We start from the raw sequence: 25,243 nt of genomic DNA, 5'->3' as shown, positions 1-25,243 counted from the left end.
TGAGGAAGTTGAGCCCTGCTATGAGCTAAAACAGGATATGCCATGCTGTGAGATGAAGAGAGTGAAGCTTGACATTGAGTAAATGACCGTCCTTTTGAGATAACAGTTGAGGAATCAAAGGCAGGGGCCACGGTGGTTTCCTTATTAGATTTCTCAGTAGTGGGTACCAATGCTGTCGGGGCCAATCTGGAGCTATCAGGATCATTCTTGGTTTGTCCTGGCTTACCTTTAGCAGAACCTTTAGAAGTAGAGGAAGTGGTGGAAAGGCATACATGAAGATTTTTCCAACTGAAAGAAAGAGCATCCGTTTTCCAAGCTGCCTGGTGTATCCTTTTGTGCAAAACTTTGGCAGCTGGTGGTTTAGAGGAGAAGCGAACAGATCTATGTCTGGTGTTCCCATGACACTGTTACTTGCTGAAATACCTGAGGATCCAGTTTCCACTGTGGGGATCCATGATTTGCCTGCTTAACACATCTGCTAAGGAGTTCTGCACCCCGCAGAAACCTTGCCTGAAGATCCAGTTGTAGACTGAGAGCAGTTTCCCATAGAATCATTGCTTGTCTGCATAGAGGTAAGAATGTGTACCCCTTGCTTGTTGATGTACCACATGACGGTTGTGTTGTCTGTTAGAATCAACACCTGTCCTGGAAGAAGTAATTCCTTGAAAGCTGTTAATGCAAACTGGACTGCTAACATCTCCTTTAGGTTGATATGTAGATGTTGTAGTCTGGCAGGCCACTTGTCCTGTATCCATTTTCCATTGAGATGAGCCCCAAGCTTTGTCTGAGGCATCTGTTGTTAGAATCTGACTTGCCTCCGGGTCACAGAAAGTCCCTTGTTTAGGTGACATTGCTGAGCCCACCACAAGAATTCCTTTTGGATGCAAGGTATTATTGGAATGACAGTGTCCAGATCGTGGCAGTGCTGTGTCCATAGATTCTTGAGATACCATTGTAGCTTCCTCATATGCAGTTTGGCATTGGGAAGCACCAGAATACAAGATGCCATGAACCCTAAGGCTTGAAGGACTGTCCTTGCAGTCAGCCCGGACTGATGTGATAGTTGTTGGAAGTAAAGGAAAAGATTCTTTTGTTTGTCAGGGGTCAAGAAGGCCATCTGGGCTGCTGTATTCAGTCTCACACCCAGAAAGCACATGTCCTGAGAGGGTACTAGACTGGACTTTGTTTCGCTCACAGAATACCCTAGGCATCTTAGCACTGTTATCACATACTTTAATGCTGTAGAAGTTCGTCCTTGCCCTGAGCCAGAATCAGGCATCGCCCAAATAAGGGTAAATCTGTATTCCTTTCCGTCTGAAAAAGCTATCACTGGAGCCAGGACCTTTGTGAATACTCTGGGTGCAGTGGATAAAAGGGCAATGCAGAGAATTGATAGTGTGAATCTCCAGCCAGATACTTCCTGCAGCCTAGTCTGATTGGGACATGAAGGTAAGCCTCTTGGAGATCCAAAGTTACCATCCAGTGATCCTTGCCCAGGAGGGTAAAAGCTGTTGCAATGTCAGCATCTTGAACTAGGGGATGTCGAGACAGGCGCTGAGCATAGACAAATCGAGAATTGGTCTCCACGTGTTCCGGTACTAGGAATAGGCGAGTAAAATCCTAGGCCCCTTTCTGCCATAGGCACCGGTTGTATGGCCCCTATCTGTGTCAATATGGATATTTGTCTGTGAGCTTCCAATTTGTGTTGGGTGGAATATCTGGCATGCCCTTGAACGGTGGTAAGGTATGGAAATAAAATCTGTAACCGTGGTGAATGATATCCAATACCCATCTGTCTTGGGTAATTAAACTCCAGTTCTCTTTGAAAAGTGTCAGTCTTCCTCCTAAAGGTGCTGAGGCGTGAAGGTTCTGGCAGTTGAAAAGGTAGGTCATTGGGTCTGTCTGACCCCTGCCCTCCCTGAAGACTGTGCAGGTGAGCCCCTGTCCTGGATCTAAAGGAACCCTGAGCTCTGCCCCTAGACCTACCCCTAGACTGGGAATCATAAGAAGGGTATGTCCACGCCTTGCTTGGCCAGTTTCTGCTAAACTTTGGTGGTTGAACCTGTAAAAAATGTTTAAGAGTGTGCATATATTTAGCTTTGTCCTCCATTTTCTTTAAAACTGCTTCAACAGGAACCAAACAACACATCAGATTGTAATGGGGCATCCAAGATCCTTGACTTAACATGTTCAGCTAAATTCTGATCCGAAGGACAGTACCAGTGGCAGCCACCCTGGAAGAGGCCTGTACAGCATCAAAACCACATTGTAAGGAATGCTTACCCACCTGTTCAGACACATGTACCAGATCTTGTAACTCTTACATTCAATACCTTCTGCCAGAGCATCTACCTTAGACTTTAACTGTGAAAGGAGATAGATTTGATATCTCAGCATGTGGAATTGACAATTTAAAGCCCTCATGGCTAAAGTTGAGGAAGTATACACTTTCTTACCCCATCTGTCTAAAGCTCTTGCCTCTTTGTCCTGAGGAACTGGATTTTTAGCCACAGAAGCCTTAACCCCTTTAGGCCCCTGAGTAACTGTCTCTGGATCTGCCCTAGGGCTTTTAAAAGATACTTGTGAGCTTCAGGCACCCTATAGTATCTGTCCGGTTTAACAGGAGCGGAGGTAAAGAATCAGGGTTAAGGGAAGCCTCTGCAAAAACATCTTCCACCACAGAAAGAACAGGGGTATAGCTAAAGGCCTATGCTGAGGTAAAACAAAAATTCCCTAGTCTTTTCCTGGAATCAGAGAAATCCTGACCTTCCCATTTAAAATGTTCCCTCATGGCATGGAGAGTCTCTGAGAATGAGAAATCCTCAGGAGGAGAAGCAGAAGGTGGAGTCATCCACATCAGAATCAGAATAATGAGAAAAGTCCTGTAAATCCTCAGCCGAAGACTCAGAAATATCAGAATCCTGTTCAAAATTCCCAAATTCAGGATCCACCCTAGGCCTTTTGTCAGGAGGGGGCATAGAACCCCTAATCAGAGTAATTAAATCTTCAGCCATCTTAAGCATATGTCTCTTGGGCACAGGGCCTGAAGTACTAGGAGGAGCACCTGCTACAGCTGAACCTGGCCTACTCTTGGAAGAAGCCTTTGTAACAGTAGGGGAAGGCCTAACCACCTTAGGCAGAGAGGGAAGAACAGCTACCTGAGAAGCCCCTTCAGCCTGGCCTACCTCCTGTGAAGACACATCCTGTAACAACAAAGTCTCCCCCTGGGACTCTAGGGAAACTTCTGTTTGGGCCTCTGGCACAACCGTGCCCTCTAAAGAACCGGCTGGTGCCTCTAACCTAGGCCTAGGTGTTTTGTCCTCATCGGCATTTCAAGACTAACCTAGCGCAGTCTAATCTCCTCTTTATGGTACGTTTGTTAAATCAAGAGGAACACCCAACAACGTCGTGCTCAGGCCCTAAACACGGTATACACAAGCTGTGGTAGTCCCTATGTGGTATCTGTTTCCAGAAATACAGTTATTTACTTTTTCTGACATCCGGTAAAATACTGAGGCAAGAAAACCAAAATATTCCAACTTGGATTCGGTCTGAAACTCCGGTTCGAAAATCTCAGGACGCCAACCTGCACTCGCAAATTTGCTTCTGCATCGGACCTTTATACCTGGTCCTGGGCGTCAGTTTAATGCGCCAGAGGACAGCGCTATACCCAAGTGTAAGGACTGCAGCAATGTGAGATGAAGAACATCAACCTCAGAAGCCGGTGCCTGCACAGCGAATCTGGACCCATCCAAGGTAGAGACATCCGCGGGTTCCATACTTGAAGCATCTCGTGGCATACCGGACTCCGAATGGGTCTCAGTAGAGGCCTGCGAATCAGAAGTAGCGGGTATCAGGGGCTGCGAAAGCGCCTCACTGAGTACCGGTGAACTGGCGACTGGCTTACGAGAAGTGTCGTCGGCAGTTTTGGACCTCAACGGCCTCTGTCTTTTTCTTTGCATTTTTTAGGTATTCCGGTAATTGGATTACTAACCGACATTTCTGGACAATTAAAGCGTGAGCCAAAATATTTAGAAGCAAAAATGTATCGACGTTCGATAGTGCGTTGATTAAATAAAGCACAAAACCTACAGCAAGGTACATTATGGTTGGGCCTAGGCAAGGAATATAGTACAAATGAAAATCCTTATGAGGTATTTGCTTCCCACAATTAATGCAATTATTAACTTTTACTGACATCGGTAAGGAGCAAGAAAAAGTTTCCCCAAAGGGGTACTTAGCTTTTTAGTTGAAGACTTCGGATGTGACACTTGAAAACGAAAATTTCAAGAGTCAGCCGACTGGCACTTGCGAACTGCTTCTGCTTCGGGCACCGCATGGCAAGAAAGACTAATGTAATGGCGTTGGCTGCATGTTTTATACCCCTGATGACCTGACGTCACAGAAGAGGAGACAGCAACCGACGCAGGACCCAAGACTTTGTTAATCAGGCTGACTGAGGGCAACCTGCCAGCAGATTACCCAAATGTAATGACTGCAACAGTGAAACACGAAGAACATCAGTAAAGGTAGACTATTTGAAGTAGGATTGCTTCCAGGTTTCTGACATCCAAAAGAAGTACTACGAACTTCTACAAAACAGGAAGAAAAGTAGATGGCTTGGGAGACTCCATTTGTAGATGTTCACAGTACCTCTTTTGGAAGTCAAACACCTGGGAGCAATCGCACTTAAAATACTCCATTATACAGGCAATAGTATCCCCAATGGACAATTCTTCCAAGGGGGAATCTGGACTTAAAGAATCCTCTTCCTCTAGACCACAGTCTAGAGTGGAAGGAATTAGACAGGAGTATGCAAGGGAATCCTCCCCAGAATCCAAGTCCTCATCTGAGGAATCCAATTCCCCTAGGCCTCCTAACAGGGGTGGAAGACCAGGGACGGGCAAAGACTGACACCCCTTAAGGAGGCATCAAGGCCATTAAAGCACTGAACAACCCAGAGTAAAATCCTGTCATTCACACTGGGGAGCTTTAGCAACAGAGGAAATACGTTTTGTTTTCTGGAGTGTGACATCCACTCTAAGTACCTTCAGAGGATCAAACCCTTGTCATGATTCAATAATGATAGTAGAGATCTCCTCTCTCATTAAAATATGTGGAACCCATCTCGATCTTTTGGGGTCATGATCCCCTCCAACTGCATAATTTCTAAAATTTCTCCAAACCTTGGGTCCTATAGAAGGGACTGGGGTGAAGTCTCCACTTCTTCACGATCTATGTCTGGTTTGGAAGAATCTGGGGGTGGGGGATTTGATACGTTTCCTCTTACATGTACACTTCCTTAGAATGTTTTGGGGAAGTCATTTGTGCTTCCCTGATGACAGCCTGATCCAGACTGCAAATATCGTGTGTATATTTCTAGTTCTAGGTCTCGCAAGAGCAAGAATATGGATGATCATCCACTGGGTCCCACATCAGCAGTATACAAGGACAGAATGAGTGGAGAAGGAGAAGGTGCTTGTTCCAGATGGCAGATACACTATGCTGTCTTTGATACTGAAGGGTCTGCAAGGTTCTGGTGGCTGAAATCAATGACTCAGATTGCACTGGTGCTGAAATCTGCACTGACACCATGGTGAAGTGCAGTGGTTTGGCATCGACCACTGCCACTGACAACCCCGATGTTGAGGCTGCTTGGATGAGCTTAGGCACTGTAGAGTCAAATGCATCAACAATGATAAATGAACCACAATCACTGGTGTTGAAGTCACAAATCCATTGGCACCAACCCTGTTATAACAAATTGATAAAGTTACGCTGGGACAACAAGCAGGACTCAGTAGAAACAAATTTCCATTTTACTTAACAGTTTAGCGCTTTCATCCAGGTAAAAGACTTCTTCAGAACTCTTTGGTGCTTGGTTCCTACAGATACACCTTCCATTACTGCTTTGGTAGTGACCCTGTCATGACTAGTGGGAGTCTCCAACACTATTAACTCCACTGGCGCTAACGGCACCTGCACTGAGTAAAGTATATCCAAAAGTATTGAGAAAAAAAAATGCTGAATTAGAATGCCATAATGGGCACCTGCAGTGCAGTTGTTAAAGGACAGCTACATCTTGAACAGAACATTTCCACTTCCCCGAGGTATATTTTCTTTCCTAGAAAACGTTCTCCGCACTGCCTCATATCAGTAAAGCACAACGTTAATGCTTTTTCTCACTGATTCTGAAACTACTGGTACTAAAACTGGGACTGTGGTAGGAAATGAAGTTGGACTTCTCATGCTGCTCAGGAAATAGTGGGGAGCTGAGTGTACACCAAACTGAAGTTGCACCTTTATAAAGGCTGTCATCATGTCCAAGTCCAGTTGAGCAGGGCTCTGGAGAAACATGGAGGAGTAGAAGGATGCAGCTGAAGCTGGTTGGGTAAGTCAAGAACCTGGATAGCTCTTGCTTGGATGAGAAGCTTCCAACCTTTCTCCTCAAAGCCAAGTCTGTTGATACTGAACTATTTGCTTTGAAGGTAAAGAAGGGTGGGAAGGAGTGGTGAGGAAACCCAAAAGTCCTGGCTGCGGAGAAGAGTACACACTACTGGACAGTTTGGCTGAGGATAGCTCCTTTAAAAAGTTATCTACTCACCATAATGTTCCATGTGTGTTGTCAGTTTTCATTCTTCCTCAACTGTTGGGTTTGGATCTGACCCTCAGATCTGACTTGGCCACTTCTTCCAGCTTTTGGCACTCTGAATCTCTCAATCTCCTCCCTTACCCATAATGCCCTAGAGACCTCACATACTTTACACCTTGTTTGCTGCTCCTTAAACCTGTAAGCATTAGGAAATGACAAATCAACAGAATCGGGAACTCAAACAAAGGAACACTAGTTCCTCCAGCAACTTTTGATCCTTCCAAAAGTCAAACAAGGAGGGGGATGGAGGGAGGGAAGCTGAGGAATAATGAAAATGGACAACACAGATGGACTATTATGGTGAGTACATAACTTTATCTGATGTTGTCATTTTCATTCATTCCTCAATTGTTGGGACAGAGTCCCCAGCTACCTAAATCCCAGGAGGACTCTAAGAAAGGATACTCTTAAGCACCACTGAGCCAAAGGCTGCTCTTCCTGTAGAGACCAGATCCAATTTGTAATGAGCAATAATAGTATGAGGATTAGCCCAAGTTGCGGCTGCCCAAATACCATCCAATGAAGATCTGGATAAAAAGGCTGAAGAAGTTACCATAGACCTGGTGGAATGTGCTTTTGGTGTTTTTGGTAAAGACAAGCCCAACTTTTCGTAAACAAAGGTAATACAATCTGTTAACCATTCGGCTAAAGTCACTTCAGAAACTGGTTTGCCTAATTATTTCTGAAAGAGAGACAAATAATTGTTTTGATAGCCTCAAATTTTTGGTCTTATGAAGATAAAACCATAATTGTCTGTGAATGTCCAAAAGGTGCAGCATATACTCCTTTATTTGAGACATTTGGAAAGAAGACTGGAAGTCTGATAGTTTGATTAATACTGGATTCTGACACCACATTAGGAAGAAAGGAAGGGGGTACCTAAGGATACGTTATCAAATCAGGAGGTTTGGATGACAGAGACTGTAATTCTGATCCTCTCCTAGCAAAGGTGATAGCCACTAAAAAGGTTTTTCAGGTTAAGAATTTTCGTTCACACTTAGCTGACTGCTCAAATGAGGATTGTGTTAAAGTTTGTAAAACAATGTTCAAATCCCAAGGAGAAGTGGGATCTTTTAATGCAGATTTAAGTAGAAAAGTTCCCCTTAGAAACGCTTTACAAATCTTGGAGGACACTAAAAAGAAGTTATTTACTCCAATATAAAAACTGATTGGAAATGGCAGCTAGTTGTATTTTTACAGTAGAAGAACTAGCACCTTCACTGAAAATCGTAGCTAAAAGTTTGACCTTTTTGCTGCGACCAAATGACAAATCTTTTCCATTTACTTCTGTAAAGTTTCTTAGTGGAAGCTTTGTGGGATGATAAAATAATGTGACGGACAAGGGGGGAGAGTGTGCGCTATCTAGCAATCGACAGAACTGGAGAAACCATGCGGTCAGTTTTAGGTCTGGAATGTATGGGACATACATGTATGTATGAGACAGTAGGTCTGGAGTTGGATCCAGAATCCATGGAGAATTAAGTAGATGACACCAAAAAAAGGGAAACCAAATCTGACAAAGTAAGTAAGGGCCAATGAGGGTAATTGTACTCTTCAACTGAGATGCTTTCTGAAGAAATTTGGGGTTTAGAGGTTATTGGGGGAGTAGGCGTAAACGTAAAGGAGTCCGGGTGGGGGCCAGCTCTTAAGTAGAACATCCCTTGGTGTCTCCCCTGGTGGGGGGGGGATCAGGGCAAAAAACATATTGCACTTGTTGACGTGAGATGCAAAGAAATCACAGCATGGCTGTCCTCATCGACAGAAAATCATTTCAGCAACCTTCATACTGAGAGACCACTCATGAACTTCATTGAAACAGACTTACTTAACTTGTCTGCAATCACTCTGTGTTTCCCCGGAATGTACTCTGCTATCAGAAATTGATTGGATGAGATCACCCTTTGCCAGACTTTCACAGCTTCTGGACTCGGGCAAGATTTGGTTCTCCCTTGTTTGTTGATGCACCAGACCACAGACATATTGTCCATCTGAATCACAATAGTCGTGTTGAGGAGAGCGTCTTGGAACACTAGAAGGACAGCTCTCATTTCCAGAACACTGATATATGTGTTGACTTCTTTGGGGGACCATGTGCCTTGGACTGTCTTTCCCAAGAAGTGCCCCCCCTCAACCTGAGAGGCATCCGTGGTCACTACAGCCTTGAGTTGGGGGAGAACAAAAGAACAACCTTCTTGTACTTGACTGGAGTGTATCCACCACAGAAGACAACTTTTGCAAGCCCGAGTTATTTTGATCTGACTGGATAATGGTTGGTGGAGAATCGACCACTGTGTATGTTCAAGGAAGAATCCTCATATGGTGCCTTGCCAATGGTAGCAGAATGATTGCCGATGATATGGATCTCAAAGCTTGAAGGATGAGTTGAAAGACAGGAACTTTGCATGATTCTTTCTGACCTGGAACTGAACACTTTGAACTCTTGAGAGAGGCTGTTTTAGTGACCGTACTGAGCAAGGCACTGATGAACTCCTATATCTGTGTTGGTATGAGATAAGATTTGTTGTGACTGACTGAAATCCCCAGGTGGGAGGATAACCGGAGTATGTAGCCTCAAGCTAGAATCAGATGATACCTGGTAGGAGCGCTTATGAGACAGTAGTCTAGATATGGAAACACTCGGAATCTCTGCAGTCTCAAGTGAGCTGCTCCTACTGCCACACACCTGGTAAACACTTTAGGGGCTGTGGTGAGACCAAAGAGCAGAGCTCTGAAATGGAAATGACTCGCTCCCAGTTGGAGCTCCTGGATCATCTGTTCATTTTGGTATGAAAGTACACATCCAGAAGATCCAGCCGCCCTTGTTCATAAAAGGCAGAATGGACTGAACCATGACCATCCACAACTTTATGTACTGAACTGAGTATGACAAATAAAAAACTAAAGGAGAGAATAAGTGCACATTGTTCTGATATTCGTAGGAATGTTCTTACAAATGTTTTGGCTAAGCATATAGCAACTGCTAGTGTTGAGAACAAATTTCAGTTCAGAATCTTGCAAGTAGTGCTTAAGAATAAAAATGGGGGTGACTTAATAAACAAGACAGAACTGGCTGAATATAAATGGAATATATTTTTTTAGAGCTGATCATATGCCAGTTCTGAATGTAAATAATCATATAAAACCAATTTTAAAAGACAGACATGACAGAATATAAGACTCAATAAGGCTTAGTTTTAAAGGAAAAGTTTTTTTAAGATGTGGGGCACTTTAAAGATGTAATGGCTGCTAACATTGAGTTTGTATTTTAATTGGCTGTACTGTTGTATATATGCTTATGCTAGGTTAGGAGAGTTTTATGTAACACTGAAGAAGAGTTTTTTTACTCGAAAGCTTTGTTTTGCTATTCATGCTGTCTACATTCTGAGTTATTAAACTTTTGTCGAACGGTGGACTTGGATTGTGTTTTTTCATTGGAATTCTGACTGCTTTTCAACCAAATCTTTTGATTTGCTGAATACCTGTTACTTTGGTATGTACTGAACTGACTGACTCAGATGGCTGAGATCCAAAATTAGTCTCCATGTCTCCTGTTTTCTTTGGCACTAAAAAGAATCTTGAGTAAGTTCTGGACTTTTTCGGTCGGGGGGGGGGGACTTCCTGGATGACTCTTCTTCTAGCAGTTTATTTCTAGTGCTGCTGCTTCCCTCTGATTGGGTGGAACATTGGGGATTTTGTTCACTACTAGTGTGGATGGGATGGGAACATGGTATTATGTAACTTCTGGATATTATCCTCCATACCCAAGAATCTTTTGTAATTTCTAGCCAGGCTCTCTGGTGCAGAGATAAACAATCTCTGACTGCCTCCAGAGATGGACAGTTGGGTTTCTTTTCAGGAGTGCTGACAGGATCTATCAGAGAGGGTATCTCTAGATTCCTGGTTATGCGGACCACCTCTGTCACGAGAATGGTGTCTTCTACTTGAGTTTTTCCCCTCTGCCTCAAGGGAACTGTCTCCACGTGGGTCTTGGAAGGGACCCTGGAATTTTTTGAGCCACATTTTTTATCCGCCTTGTTACCTAGAAAAGGTCCGTTAAGGGGTCAAAAGATATATACTCACAGCAGTCAGGGATTTTCATTCCTACTCACACCTAGAGTCTTTTTTACTTTGAGGACAAAAGGAATTTCCATCAAAGGGAACAATGATGAGGATTTGAAGGGTTTTGTAAAGTCACACAAGCGCATCCAGGCATGTCTCCTGATGGAAATGCTTGAACCCACTGCCCATGAGGTACCTTCAACTACGTGGGAGATGAGCCTCACTGCTAAGTTTGAAATGGACTGTAGGGTAGCTAACTGCAAGGCAACAGTACTCTCTGTCTCGGGGGATATGACCCCAGTGAGGGATTTGGCAAGTTTTTTAATAAAATCAATCTTGAGTCTCATGAAGTGCGCTAAATAAATCAGCAACCAAAAGGCAAGGGTCAGCGAAGCATAGACACTTCCCAAATCTGTTGAGCTCCCTAGATTCCCTGTTGGGGGGTGGTGGACAGAGGAACCTTGTTCCATTAGTTCCTTCTTCGTGGCTGCTGCTACAACCACAACATCAACTGGTACTCCCGATCTCCAAAATTCTTTGTCTTTTGGTGGTGCCAGGATCTATCTGGTCTCTTGTGGACAGGCTCGATGGTATCAGGGTCCTTCCACGCCCATCAGCAGATGAAATAAATGAGCTTATCATCGGACAGTGTCACCCAGGAGGTAGATGGGCCATCTCCAAAAGCCTCCAGGAATACTGACTCCTCTTAGGGAGGGTTATCAGGAGACCAACCACTCCTTTGTTTTAGGAGTACCTGGATATCGCTAAATGAGACGCCATCGGGTATTGATCTTGGGGACCCTTCCCCCTCACCAAAGTCATTATCTTCTGTGATAGACTCTTGTGGAGAGTCCAAGTGCCTCCTTTTGCACTTTTTCTTCCTGGGAACTTTGGTGGGATGCTCAGGAGTAGTGCCAGAAGAAATTAGTATACCCTGCTACATACCCTGGTGACTAACTTGGGCTGGCTGGCCCAATGGCACAGTTGGTTGAGGCTCCAGGCACAGACATGAATGGGTTGGGTAGTCAGAGCCAAAGAGAGAAGAGAAGTCTGAACTGTAGGAAGAGAGAAAGCTCTCTTCACTATCTTAAATGCAAAAAGCCCTGGAGAGGAGACCAGCAGCTCCAAGACATGCTTTCGGACTGTAGGCTCCCTCTGCCCCAAGGCAGACTACTTGAGGAGGGAGTTGGAACCAAATTACCTAGCAATGAAGCTCCAAGGGGAAGAGACGGCTCCGACAGCTTCAGAGTCAACTCCAACTCCCAGGATTTGGTGCAGATGCTATGGCTCCGAGAGTCATCCAGCTCCCAAGTGCTTGGTGCTGGTATTAGAGGCGCCACTGGAGGCAAAGATTCCAGTATCTTCTGATCCGATATGGACAGTTCAGAAACCAATGGTTGGATTGGAGAAGTCAATAACAGGGGAGTAATACCAATAATGGTCTTCAGACCAAATGGGGATGGAACCGAAGAATCCCCATTTGACTCTGCGTAAAGAGGAACTTCCTCATCATCCTGTCCACATCGGTTTTAGTCAGACTTTTGGAAGAATGCGTTGAAGATGGTCTGGAATGATGATGCCTCTGAGACCACTCCAAAAAGGGGGAAGGTAGCTGAGAGGAGACCAGATCATGCACCAATTGCGGAGATTGGATCCTAGGTGATGATTTTTTCTGGTCTAGAGTTTGGATCAGAAGTTTTAGAAATTTTACAAGGGAGGTTAAGAACCCAAACCCAAAGAAGTGGTTGGATCTGCGGAATGCTTTCTTTAATCCTTTTTGCCAGATTTCATAGGGGGTTGAGCCCCAGATGATGTTGATGCAGACTTGGAGGGGAGCAAACCTCTTAGGATTAATTTTTCCATCAATCAAGCCATCGTAGTTAGAGTCAAGATGCACTGGGCCTAAACAATATACTTATTTGGAATTCACACCTGACAATGTGATTTTATGGCCACAGGACATACATTTTTTTAAAACCTGAAGGCTTCTCAGACATTTTTTCTAACACTATACACACTATCTAATATAAAAGAAAAAAATAAGCAAGTTTTTTTTTTAAATAGGAGAAAAGGGAAAAGAGGAAAAATTACCAAACAATGGTAATTAAAGGTGTGCTAAAAAGTATGTAAAGGAGGGAATACCAACAACGGTAATTCAGAATTACACAAGTAAGGTAAAAAAATAAGTGGTAAAAGGAAGCAAGTGCTATAAAGCCACAAATACTACAATTATTATAAAAAAGATAAGTTTATAAAGGTACAAAGTTATAGAATTATAATGAAAAACTGGGTCTATATCAGAACGAAAGCACATATGTGTGACTACATAAAAGTCGACACATAATATGCGAAACCTGAACATAGCGAATGACCACATAATCAAATGCTTTCCTAGTACAAAAATTCACGTGGCTGTTCGGAAAAAATAAAAATTAAAAACCATTATCAGGTGGGGGGCTTCGCCCGCCACACCCCCCCAACTAAATATACCAACTCCGAGATAGCACTATAGCGAAGGAAAGGGCAACTTCTGTGTAGTTGGCCAACTACCTCCTTGCCCTGTGACATTCATCGAATCGCTTAAATACGGTTCGATGAATGTGTGTCACTCTTTACATTTTCGCTCAAAAGCAGTTTTGTGCTTCTAATATAGAACCCGAAAAATTGTAATTCATAAGAAAAATAAAAATCACCATAACATGCGCTAAGGCAGTAAATGAGATCTGAGGCAAGTTATGTGACATTGGCATTATAGGTAATGGAGGAGCTTGAGTGTTTCAGTGTCCCACGAGCTAGAAGCAGCAGCAAAGTAAGATCCGAGGGTCAGATGTGAACCCAACAGTTGAGGAATGAATGAAAATGACATCAGATCTGGTTGTGCTGTATCCTCAATTGTCTTTTTCTTTTTTCCACTTTCTCAAATCCATTTTTCTTTAACATGGTTGCTCTTAAGTAAACACTTTTATTACAAACTTATTTCTTTGATCTAGCAGGATCCTAACACAAATATTTTTGCAAATGGCGCACAATGTGTCAAGATGTCCAACCCCAAGATACACAATGTAAAGTTCATGTGGGTCTTGGGGGGAGCGCAAGAAATATGGTGCACAGTTCATGTTGGTCTTGGGGAGGAATCTTATACTTGCACTGGTGGCATTTTTTAAAGCCAGTGGACTTTGTCCCTGATATGCCAACAAGTCACAACTGCCAAACAAACTAGTTACAACTGCTTCTCTATCTGTTCTTACGAAAACTGTCTGGGTAGAATTGTGACTGTATTAGAGTATTTTAGAAGGCTTTTTAAAAATGTAAACAACTTATGTAGCTGGAAAAAGCAGAGCTGTGTAAAATCTTAATGTAACATGTCCTTCAATTCACTGTTGCAGTATTCCTTACAGTAGGGATCCCCTTGCCTATAGCAGCCCGACGTCCAGACAGTAGACCAAAGCCACAGGTTGAAATAGGGATGTCTTATGTACAATCTTAAGTGTTATTATCCTTGTTTTCTTTGATGTAAAATGTACAGTGTTATCCTGTACCTATGAAATTGTACTTGCTAATCTTATGTTATATGTGGAGGTTTTCTCCTGGACCTCTGCTGAAAAAGGACTTGTGTCCAGTCTGATTTTCCCCGTAACCAAATGTAAAATAAATAAAAATGTTGCACGTATGCACTCCATGCATGACATAAAGCAAAAAGGTGAAGTACCAGCCTCAGAACTGAAAAGCCCCAGAAAGAAAGTACAGTTGTATAAGATCTTACCATAACAGTAGATGTCCTCCTCTTGACTGCTGCAGTATTCATTACAATACGGATCACGTGCCAAGAGCAGCCCGACATCCAGTCAGTATACCAACGCCTTTAGGTTAAAAACAACAAAACTAAAGCTGCAAGAAAACAGAATGGCTGGTAAAAATTACAAATCACTAGTTTATTACAAACAAACAGATAAGCAATTTTGTCCAATTACTTCTGTGAACTTCATCAGATAAAATACCACATTATTCAAGTTCTTTAAATATCATTACCAATTAAAACAAAAATGATGTAATTTCCCCTTCTGTGCCTACAAGGGGCTGCAATTCATACATCCCTTAAGACTAAATATATCCTCTAAACCTCAACATAAATAAACATGTTTAACCTTAACAAATGTATACTATAGTTCTTAAAACTTTTCTAAGAAAAGAAGTTAGATTATTCACATTAAAAACAATATTCCTCTTAAATAAATAAATACCCCTTTCTTTTTAAAACCTCCCTCGACCATATCCTAAATGTTGGACTTAAAAAAACTGGAAATATATCCAATTAAAAATTATTTTCAATATCAGAACATGTTATGAACAAAAGCAATTTTTCCAGACACCGCCATTACCAGAACATTACTTCAACATAGCTTTCAGTTTTAATTAGTAATGATAATTAAAGAAAATGAATAATGTGGTCTTTTATCTGATGAAGTTCACAGAAATAAGTGGACGAAAGAGCTTATCTGTTTGTAATAAACATTTATGATTTTCACTGGCCATTCCGTTTTCACGCAGCCTTAGTTTTGTTGTTTTTAAGTAATTTTTCCATGGAACGCCTTTAGGTTGCTTTAAGGTACGCCGTATGTCACACACATGATCCTTGCATAGCATAGGGCATAAAGATGACATGTGGAGGTGCCATCCTAAGAACTGACAGCCCCAGTAGGAACGCCAGTCCAAGGATAAAAGAGGTAATCAGTGCATCCACAAGAGAAAATGACCAGGGGGAAGAGGGAGGGAGTGAATACTGCAACAGTGAATAGAAAGGCATCTACTGTGACACTAAGATCTTATACAACTGTATTTTGTCCTTCCATTTCACAGCTGAAGCATTTGTTACAGATGGGAAAATGCCAAAGCTCAGGAAGAAGAGAGGGAGGAGGAAGGACCAGCAACCATGAAGTACGGCCCTAGCAAAACCAGCCCTAGCTCTGGAAATTCCATCTAACTTGCAGTGCTTGGTAAATGTATGCACAGATGTCCAGGTAGCTGCCTCAACAATAGAATTAGTATCCAAACCCTTGAAAAAAAGCACCAGAAAAGTCACAGTTCTAGTAGAATGAGCCTTAATGGAAGAAGGAAGGCTCTTACCATGAAAAGAATAACAAAACGAAAAGGCTTTAGAAATCCAAGAAACAGTTTGCTTTGACACAGCCAGTCCTTAGGACCTAGGATGGAAAGAAACAAAGAGCTGATCAGATCAGATTTATGAAAAGTCTTAGTCTTATCAAAATAAAATCTGAATTGTCTATGCACATCCAACGTATGGAGCACGTTCTCACTGGCAGATTGTCTAGAAGGGAAAAAAAAGTGGACAAATGAATAGATTAAGAACACCGCAGGCATAAAAGGATTAGTACGAAGGGATACCCTTGTTCTTATGAAACACCAAAAAAGGAGGACAAAACATAAGGGCTTGAAGCTAGGACACCCATCTGGCAGAAGTAAGGGCTAACAGAACAGTCTTCCACAGAGCAGTGTTGCAAGGAAGCTAAAGCTGCAGGCTCAAAAGGTGCATGGGTCAATTTTTCTAAACAAAATTAAGATCCCGGGGAGAAGGAACAGGTTTCCTGAGAGGCAAAATTGCAGGATGCCTTTAAGGAATTGCTTAACTTCAAATCTAGAAGCTAAAGAGGGTGATAAAGGCAGACAAGCAGAAATAGCCGATAAGTGGGCTTTAACAGAAAAATAAGCCAACCCAGCATTGCGCAGTTCACACAGGTGAACCAAAGGAACATCCACAGAAAGTGGATCTACACTATGAGAAAGACACCAAACAGAAAACCTCTTCCATTTGGATAAGTAGGATTTCCTAGCCTCCTGCAGGACCCTAAGCACATCCTCAGAAAAATGGTGTCTGTGGAAACAAAATTCTATCACCCACAGTGTCAGTTGAGGAGTGGACAGGTGGGGATGGATGAGAGATCCCTTGTCCTGTGTGAGTAGGTCCACCCTGTGAAGTAACTTGTGATAACTGCCCTTGACTAAATGCAGATGACAGAAGAGATGTTGTCTCGGCCAAAAGGGAGTCACCAGTAAGATTTTGGGACCATCCTGCTGTATTTTGAACAGGACTTTTGGAATGAGGGGAAGTGGGGAGAAAGCATAAAGAAACATCCCCTTCCAAGAAAGAGAGAGGGTGTCCATCTTCCAAGCCAGATGACCTGGGACTCTGGCACAAAACAGAGGAAGCTGTTTGTACAGAGGGGAGGAAAAAAGATCCATTTGAGGAATATCTCACTGGTAGACAATACCCAGAAACACATCCCTGTGAAGCATCCATTCGTGGGATTGAGTTATGGACCTGCTCAGACAGTCTGCCATAATGCATGGACCTGAAGGAAAGCAAACTGCCTCAAGAGGCACTTGATACTGGACAGCTAGTTCCCACACTAAGAGTGCCAACCGGCAAAGATAAGACCTTGTCCCATTTGTTGACATACCACATCACCGTGGTATTGTACTGGGAAGAAGAGAGGATTGAAAGGCCTGAAAAGCATGCAGAACAGCTCTCATTTCCTTGACGCTGATGAGGTCTTTCTGTTAATGAGGCGACTAGACACCCTGCACCTTTAGGGAGCTGAAAGCTGCTCCTCATCCCACATCTGAAAAGTCTGTGAACAGCTCCTGAGAGAGAGAAGAGGTGGATGAAAAGGGAGCCCTGGACTGAGAGTCAACTGCTGAATCCACCAGTGAAGTTCCTGCTTGGGAAGAAGAAGAACTAAAAATTTGAGGGGATGGAAATGCTGAAGCTAAACTGACTTTAGAAACCACTGAAGTTTTCTCATGTGGAGTTTGGCAAAAGGGAGCACAGGAATGGTGGAAGCCATGAACCTCAGAGCACTCAGAAATTAATTTGCTATTATTGAAGTCAGAGGAAGAAGGGACTGAAAAAAGGAGATGAGACTTTGGGCATTGGGAGGAGGCAGGGATGCCAGCATAGGAACACTCTGGATCATGTACCCAGAAAGCCATGATCCTGAGAAGGAGTCAGAAAGGACTTTTTGAAATTTATAGTGAACCCTAGGCTCAGTAGAAGTGAAATAGCAAAATGAAGATTTTACAACACAGTCTCTGGAGAGGAATCCTGAAACAGGAGGTTATCCAAGTAGGGAAAGACTTGGATTCCCCCTTAGTCTGCGAAAAGCAATCACAGGAGTGAGGCATTTGGTGAATATTCTTGGGCCAGTAGAAAGGCCAAAGGGCAAAGCAGAGAACTGAAATGCCAGGAAGCAATAGAGAAATGTAAAAACGTTCTGAAAAGGTGATGAATCTGGATATGAAGATAAGCATCCTTCAGGTCTAGCGACACTAGATAAGCTTGAGAAAGCAGAAGAGTGAACAAAGTCTGAAGGGACAACATTTGAAAACAGGGAACCTTCAGAAAAGTGTTTAGACGAGACAGATCCAGAATAGGTCTCCAAGTGCTCAATTTCCTGGGCACCAAAAACATTCTGGAGTAAAACCCCTTCAATCTTTGGGAAACTGGAACTTCCTGCACAGTTCCCCTAGTCAAGAGATCCCAAAGCACCTCTGGAAAGAAAGGCAACTGTTCCTGAGGGAGCTGAGAAATGCCCATAAAACAGGGAAGAGATTTACAGATCATGAAATACCCTAGAAAGACAATGGACAGAACCCAGAAGAGAAAGAGAAAGAGGAATGTGGCTGAGATGAACAGGACAGTCAAACAGCACCTGATTTGTCAGGAAAGGAGACTTCAGTGGCACAGACGTGTGAGCAGCTTTAGCAGGAGGAGCCTGCTTCCCACCCTTCTTATCCTTGGGGGGAGGGTAAGAGTACCTACGAAGAAAGGATGGCTTATTAGGGCAATTTCTCTGAGAAACAAAAACATGGTTAACTTCCTGCAAGGCCTTGCCCTTACCCTGAAAAGACTTAAATCATCAGCAGCTTCACCAAGTTAGTTTCTGTTGTCCAGAGGACCCATCAACATAGCCTTAATATCAGGCAAATGTTGAAGCCAGGAATATCTCCTCAACACAGAACCAAAGGCAGCATCCCTATTAGAAGCATCTGCTGCATCATAACTACACTTAATGGAATGTCAAGCCACCTGGGATGAAGACCCTAACAGAGAAAGAGCAAAGTTCTTCCATTTAAAGTCTGGGAGATCAGAAATTACCTGACAGTCCTGGCAGAGAAGAGCCAGAATGTATCTGGACATATGGATCTGACAACTGACCGCCCTAAAAGCCAAGGTAGCAGTGGTACAAACCTTCTTACCTAGCCTTTCCATAACTATGCTATCTTTATCAAAGGAAGTAACTTAGTAGAAGGCAGCAACTGAGATGGCTTGTCAGATGCCACAGAAACCACAGAAGGGTCAGCATAAGGACACCTACATAGAAATTTATAGTCCTCAGGTAACCTATAAAACCTACCGGGTTTCTTGGGGACAAGGGGCTGGGAATCAGGAGCCTTACATGCAGTAGAAAATGCATCCAACAAAGCAGCCAAAACAGGATGAACAGCAGAAGGTCTCACAGAGTCGACATGCAGGAGTTTGTAATACCTCTTTTGTACCTCAGAAACCAGGGCACAATCCCATTTAAAAAACTCTTAATTCTGGAGATTGTGCATCCAAAAGAAATTTCAGCGAAAGGGTGTCAGAACTAGTAGATTCTTCTTCCTCAGACTCATAGTCTAAAGGAGAGGGAATCTGAGATGACTAAGCAAGGGATTCCTCATCTGAATCCACCTCCTCCACAGAGGAATCCTGTTCCTTGGGTCTTTTACGGGGAGTGGAGGACCCAGGAGGTGTTGGAACAGAGACTCCCTGAGGAAGTTTCAAAGCCATCAAAGCATTGAACAATTCCCTGATGAACTTCTGCCGGGTCCTTAGGAGCTTTAGCTTTTTGCTTTTTCTTCAAGGGGTTGCCATCTTATAAAACTTAGAAGGCTTCGATCCTGGACGACATTCAGTAGTAGTAGTTGGGACTTCCTACTTGACCAAAATCTGAGGAACACTCCCAGGCCCCTTGGAAATAATTAGCCGTGGCTCCCCGTAAATGTAGGAAGCAGATGTCTGCAAGGCCTCGAAGGATGTGCACAAGGTTGTAGCCATGCTCGCCTCTGAAACAGTTGTGGTAGAAGAATTCAATGGCAGAACCGGGCGATCCTATGGGCTTTCACTAACCTCGGGAGAGACGTTCAGCGGTGGTTGCACAACAAAAGAATCAGACCTAGACTTCTTGGCCTTCTTCTTCAATTACTTCTGTCCCTCGGAACGGGAAGTTCCTTCCATCATGTCTTTAGCTAAAAGCTTAAGATGCTGGTTCTCCAAATACAAAGGCCAAAGAAGAAAGCTGACTACAGAGAGAGTCAGGAACAAAGGCCTGACAAACTGAACAGGACATTCAGTTGTGGAAAGCGCTAAGATAAAATAAGCACCACCTGTGAAGGCCTTTATGGGGAATTTGTCTCCCACACTGGCATTTACCCTTCTTAGATGGCATGAAACCCCACAAGCAACAATACAAAAGATAAGATCAAAAAACCCCAACAGGGCACTTAACTGAAATGGCTTAGTGAACCAGCAACGGAATGAGCATTCAGACTGATGATCAAAGATGGCGTTCGGACTGGCGGCAAAGAAGCTCTGAAGATGGTACATTCGTACATCACCTTTATGCCCTATACCATGTGTGTGGGGCATACGTATGATGTATGAACCTAAGGCTTTGGTACACTGGTTGGAGGTTGGGATGACCTAAGCAAGGGATCCCTACTGTAAAGGAATACTGCAACAGTGACATAGAAGGGCATCATGAAGAATTCCCTCTCTTATGCTTCAGCTAGGTCCAGATCACTCTGATGCGCTGATGGTGGCAACCAGATTAAGGAAGAGATATGATGGGTAAGGGCAGGTCTTTGAGCTAGTAAAATATTTCCTTGTTATTGCTGAGACAGGCTGTTTTCTGCAACCAGTCCATCCATTTACAGTGTACAGACAGGACCAACTTAAATCAGTGGTTACTTTATTCAAATGCAATGCATCCTAGATTAACAAACTGTGCCACTTCATTTCTTACACCTTGCACTTTTGTATGCCACTTATTATTAGTCAGTAAGCATTTAGTAAAGGGATCCAGCACCCAAAATCACCATGACGCCAAAAGGAACACTGATGTTAAAAGGAAGGATACAAAACAGGCACCACAGGTGTGAAGGAGTAATTTTCTTAAGCACTTTTGGACCCTTTTAAATTCTTACGCCACCAACTCAGTATGAATAAAACAACTTTATTCCATGTATAGTCTAATTCATGCCTTGCAGAGATCCATAAGGAGTTTCTTGATAAAACAGTATGAAGAATATCCTTGAAAACTAAAAAGCCTCAAACTGCACTTTGACACAGAACAATAAATGGCCACAAATTCCCCAAACTGTGCCTTAGTGGGAGGGAAACAGCTTATAAAGTAAAGTATACAGTAGGAGAGATGTGAATCTCAAACTCATCAAGTTTATGACTGCAGTATTACAGAAAGAACAAGCAGCTGTAAACATCTTGATGCAAGAGTTTTTGGGCCAGGAAGACAAAGTCCTAAAGAAAGAGTTGTGAAATGTTATCTAAACCCAACATGTCTCAGGAAAGCAGGATTGCACAGAAATGTCATGGAAGGGGAGAAACTGCAGTGTTTTACTGATACAAGTCAGTGTAGAAATCATTTTCTAGGAAAGAAAATATACTCCTGGAAGAGGAAATGTTCTGCTCAGGATGTAGCTATCCTTTAACGCCTGCACTGCAGGCCTCTAGTATGGCATTCCAATCCAACATTACACACACAAACCACACTTGCTTTCCCTGAAACTAGCTCAGACATTGGGAACATAAAATCGGCTTCAATATTTGTTTGGTAAAATGTTTCACCACTGATTCTGTATTTCATTTAAATTACTTACCTGAATACCTATGTTCAAATCCCTAGATTCCAAAGAAATCATATAGAAAATATGTGGATATACAGCAGCACAACTAGTGTACAATAAAATAAAACCTTAACAAAAATGAAAGAACGTTTAATAAACAGCAACACCTTCCTGCAAAAAATAATTTCCACTCTTTCTCAGAAGCACACATTCCCCACAGGCTAGTACTAATAGGTACAGACAATGTACAACTGAAGATTGAGGCATTTAATGCTAGACATTGCTTATTTGCAAATGAAGGGGGTAAAAATCTCTAATTTATTAGACAGACATAGGGACTTACCGTGAAAACAGTAGCAGCAATAGCATATACCATCAGAGCATAGACATTATCTTTGGCTATCTGAAGTTCACTGGGTGGCAAAGATTCATCAAGGGATTGTCTATGGCTAGCATAAAGCCACCACAACACACCGGTTCCACCTAAGAGCAACACCACAAAAGAAAAAAAATGTATAACACTGAAGGCTTAAAAGTTAGAAATAGACTATATCCATGCTTGCGTTAAAAGTACAGCTGTGTGATGTACTCATCATAAACAAATTATATACTTACCACAATGTTAGATTTGTTTGGAAAATTTGAGCTTTATTAATAGAGAGGACTTAGTGTGCAGTGCCTCTCAGCTCAACAGATGCAAACTTTCCAGGCTAAGTATGGACCTCCCATTCCATGGCACACAGCTTCACTCCCTATTTCCCAGTTCCTGATCAAACCAAATGAAAACAAGATAAAGGAAATGTGCAACGAACCTTCCTCCTCCCAAGGGTGGGTTAATGAAGACTGAATTTTCCAAGACGTTGCACCATCGTAAGTACACATCTTTTGTAACTGCTTTGTTAAGTGATAGGATGGAGTCCCAAGCTAATTATCCTGGGTGGCTGGTCTGAGGAACAGACCTGGAAATCACATGGCCAAACAAAATCCAGACACTCTGTAATATCTGACTTCCAGAAAGCCTAAAAGAAGCCAACTTACAAACTTTCCCTTGATAGTCATCACACTGCATATTGCTGGCACATGTCATCTGAACCACAATCTACAGCCAGCCAGTGTGGGTGCTGCATGACACCAAATGGCCAAGTTTGAAGGGAAGACTCAAAGTGGGGAATAATGTCCAGAGCAGTCCATGACAGATATATGGGATGTACCAAGATGTTATAAAGAAAAAAAAAAACAATCCTCCATACCTGCATAGGAGGTGACCTTACATCTGAAATGAGAGAGAGTCAAGACTATGTTCATTTATTTTAGTTTTAATTTTTTTTTGGGTTGAGCACTGATGCAGCTGGACCACTGCAGGCTCAGCCAAGGGCAGAGTACAATAAAATGAGCTTTAAATAATGCTTCTGTATTCTTGTGTGTTTGAAACTGGTTGTAACACATTGTAGCCAAACACCTGTGCTTACACAATGTATAGAGATACTGTACAGAATTCTGGGACTAGGTGGAGAGCATTAGTATTACACACCATTAAACCTTAAACAGAGTTCCTAACTTTGGTAGTTCATATGGATGCAAAAGATCTCATGGCACATATCAAAAATAGTAGGGCTCATTTTTTTCAAGTTACTCACTTCTTACATCATATCACAAACTTTCTTGTTAAATACATCACCAATTACCCTCCCATCCCTTCAGCCACAGCCACCGTTATTTTACATTTCTTTGACATCATTTTCAGAAACACTATTGTCATAAATAAAACCTTATCAATTTATCTATTTCTAACTTTTTTCTTTTTTGTATTTCCCAATTAATATCATGTTCATGTCCATATTGTCGAATCCTTAACATTTATAAGTCTCTCTGAAACCATTCCAAAAACTCACTTTTTACAGGTGAAAAACGTGACATTTAAACTTTCCATACGCTGCACAGCCTTTCTTCAAATACCTTATATTTCATATTGCCTTTTACAGGTAGCTTGTTCAACATAAATCTCCATATCCCCTCCCCCAAAATTCAAATCTCTTTTTCCTACGTTTTCTCATAAAATACAAAAAACATTACTTTTTGCACCAACTTCTTCTATCAGTTTTGATATCATTCAACCCCATTTGCATATCTTTACCTTATTTTTATATTTTTTACCTTCTATACCTTCACATTTTTCTTGTACTTTATTTCTTCCCATAAATAATCATATTTTAATGACATTCCTATTGCTATACTACTTTTTCATGCACCATTTTTAATACCCAAAATAAGTGCATCAAAGACAAAAAAAAACAGCTTTATTAAATTAAGACCCCCATTTTTCTCATTATATACTTTCCTCTTTTTACTTAAACCCCATATGAAACAAATGTTTAACTTTTTCCCATATAACTTGCAAATGTACTCACACACACCACCTAAATCTGAGTTCCCCAATATGTATGGATTTAACATATACACCTTCTTCTTAAAGATATCTAGAATAACTTCCATCATTTTGTCAATGTTCTTACTTTTAAGCACTTATCTCTATTTTATCCTTGCCTGATACTTTCCAAATCTCAGACATAATGCACTAACCTCATTTCTTGTAAAACAAATTCCCCTAGTCTGCAGTACAACTTCAAATCCTTTACTTTTTTATTTATTTAGATATAAACTTACTTTGCCTGACAATACGTCTCTTTTTACAATTATTTCTTTCATTCATATTTTGCTGCTATTAATACTAAATCATCTGCATAAGACATTAATGGCAGTTCTATTCATTCATTTTCCAATTTGCTTCTTCTAAGTCATTCCTACGACTGCTTTTATCATTCTTTATAACTTATAATTCTTGAGTTCTATCGTGATATTGTAAGTGACTAAACAATCATTCAAACTTATACGTATACTCCTAATCATACTATCCACTTGTGTGTTACTGAGTATTCTATATGTGTTGGTATCTGCTGGCATGGTTCTCATGGATCCTTAATAAAATTCTTTGTCCATGATAACCGCCATGCCCCCTTTATCTGCTGGGCGCATCACTATTGATCTATCTGCTTGTAAAGATCTCAGTGCTTGATGTTCTTCCCTAGTCATGTTATTAAATGCTCTCCCATGTTGTTCACTCACAAGTGTATCATATAACTCATCCTCACAAATTTTGCTGAACGCTTCCAAAATTGGGTGATTAGTAGGTAAATAGCTACTACATTTTTTAAAAGAATGACCAGCATTAACAATTGATTGGTTGTCAGAAAAAGACATTTTGATCATGACATTTATAATAAAAAGTTTCATATCAATAAGTGTATCAGATAGGTCAGACCTTTGCGCTGGAATAAAAGACATTCCTTTGTAAATAACAGTCTCCTCACCTTTAGTTAAAATCTTTTTAGAAATATTCCAAATCAGGGACCTTTCTGATGCCACATGTTTTTGATTGTGGGATAGTCGTCTGCTGAAAACTGTTCTTTCCTTTTCATTCTTCCTCGGCTCCTCGACCATTGCTGTTCCCTCCCCTTCTTCTGTCGAATGGGTAGGGGGTGTTTCATAAAAACCTGCGATGATGGTTGTATATTTGTCTTCTTCCTTACAATCTGATGTGCAGGTGGAATCTCA

The 25,243-nt window shown here is 42.0% G+C and overlaps 1 protein-coding gene across 2 annotated transcripts in view; it reads right to left on the bottom strand.

The window, feature by feature from the left end:
* The window catches only part of SLC44A1 (solute carrier family 44 member 1), a 1,740,232-nt gene that overhangs the window by 830,781 nt on the left and 884,208 nt on the right, over positions 1–25,243 (bottom strand). For both annotated transcript variants that reach the window (XM_044061029.1, XM_044061030.1), the window contains exon 8: positions 21,975–22,114. In XM_044061029.1, coding sequence (XP_043916964.1) covers positions 21,975–22,114 — 140 coding nt within the window. The remainder of the gene's footprint in view (positions 1–21,974; positions 22,115–25,243) is intronic.

This window comes from Protopterus annectens, chromosome 2.part0 (assembly GCF_019279795.1).
Source record: "Protopterus annectens isolate FY-2018-M chromosome 2.part0, PAN1.0, whole genome shotgun sequence".
Lineage (NCBI taxonomy): Eukaryota > Metazoa > Chordata > Ceratodontiformes > Protopteridae > Protopterus > Protopterus annectens.
The sequence above is the reverse complement of the archived record's forward strand: the minus strand, read 5'-3'. Positions and strand labels throughout refer to the sequence as shown.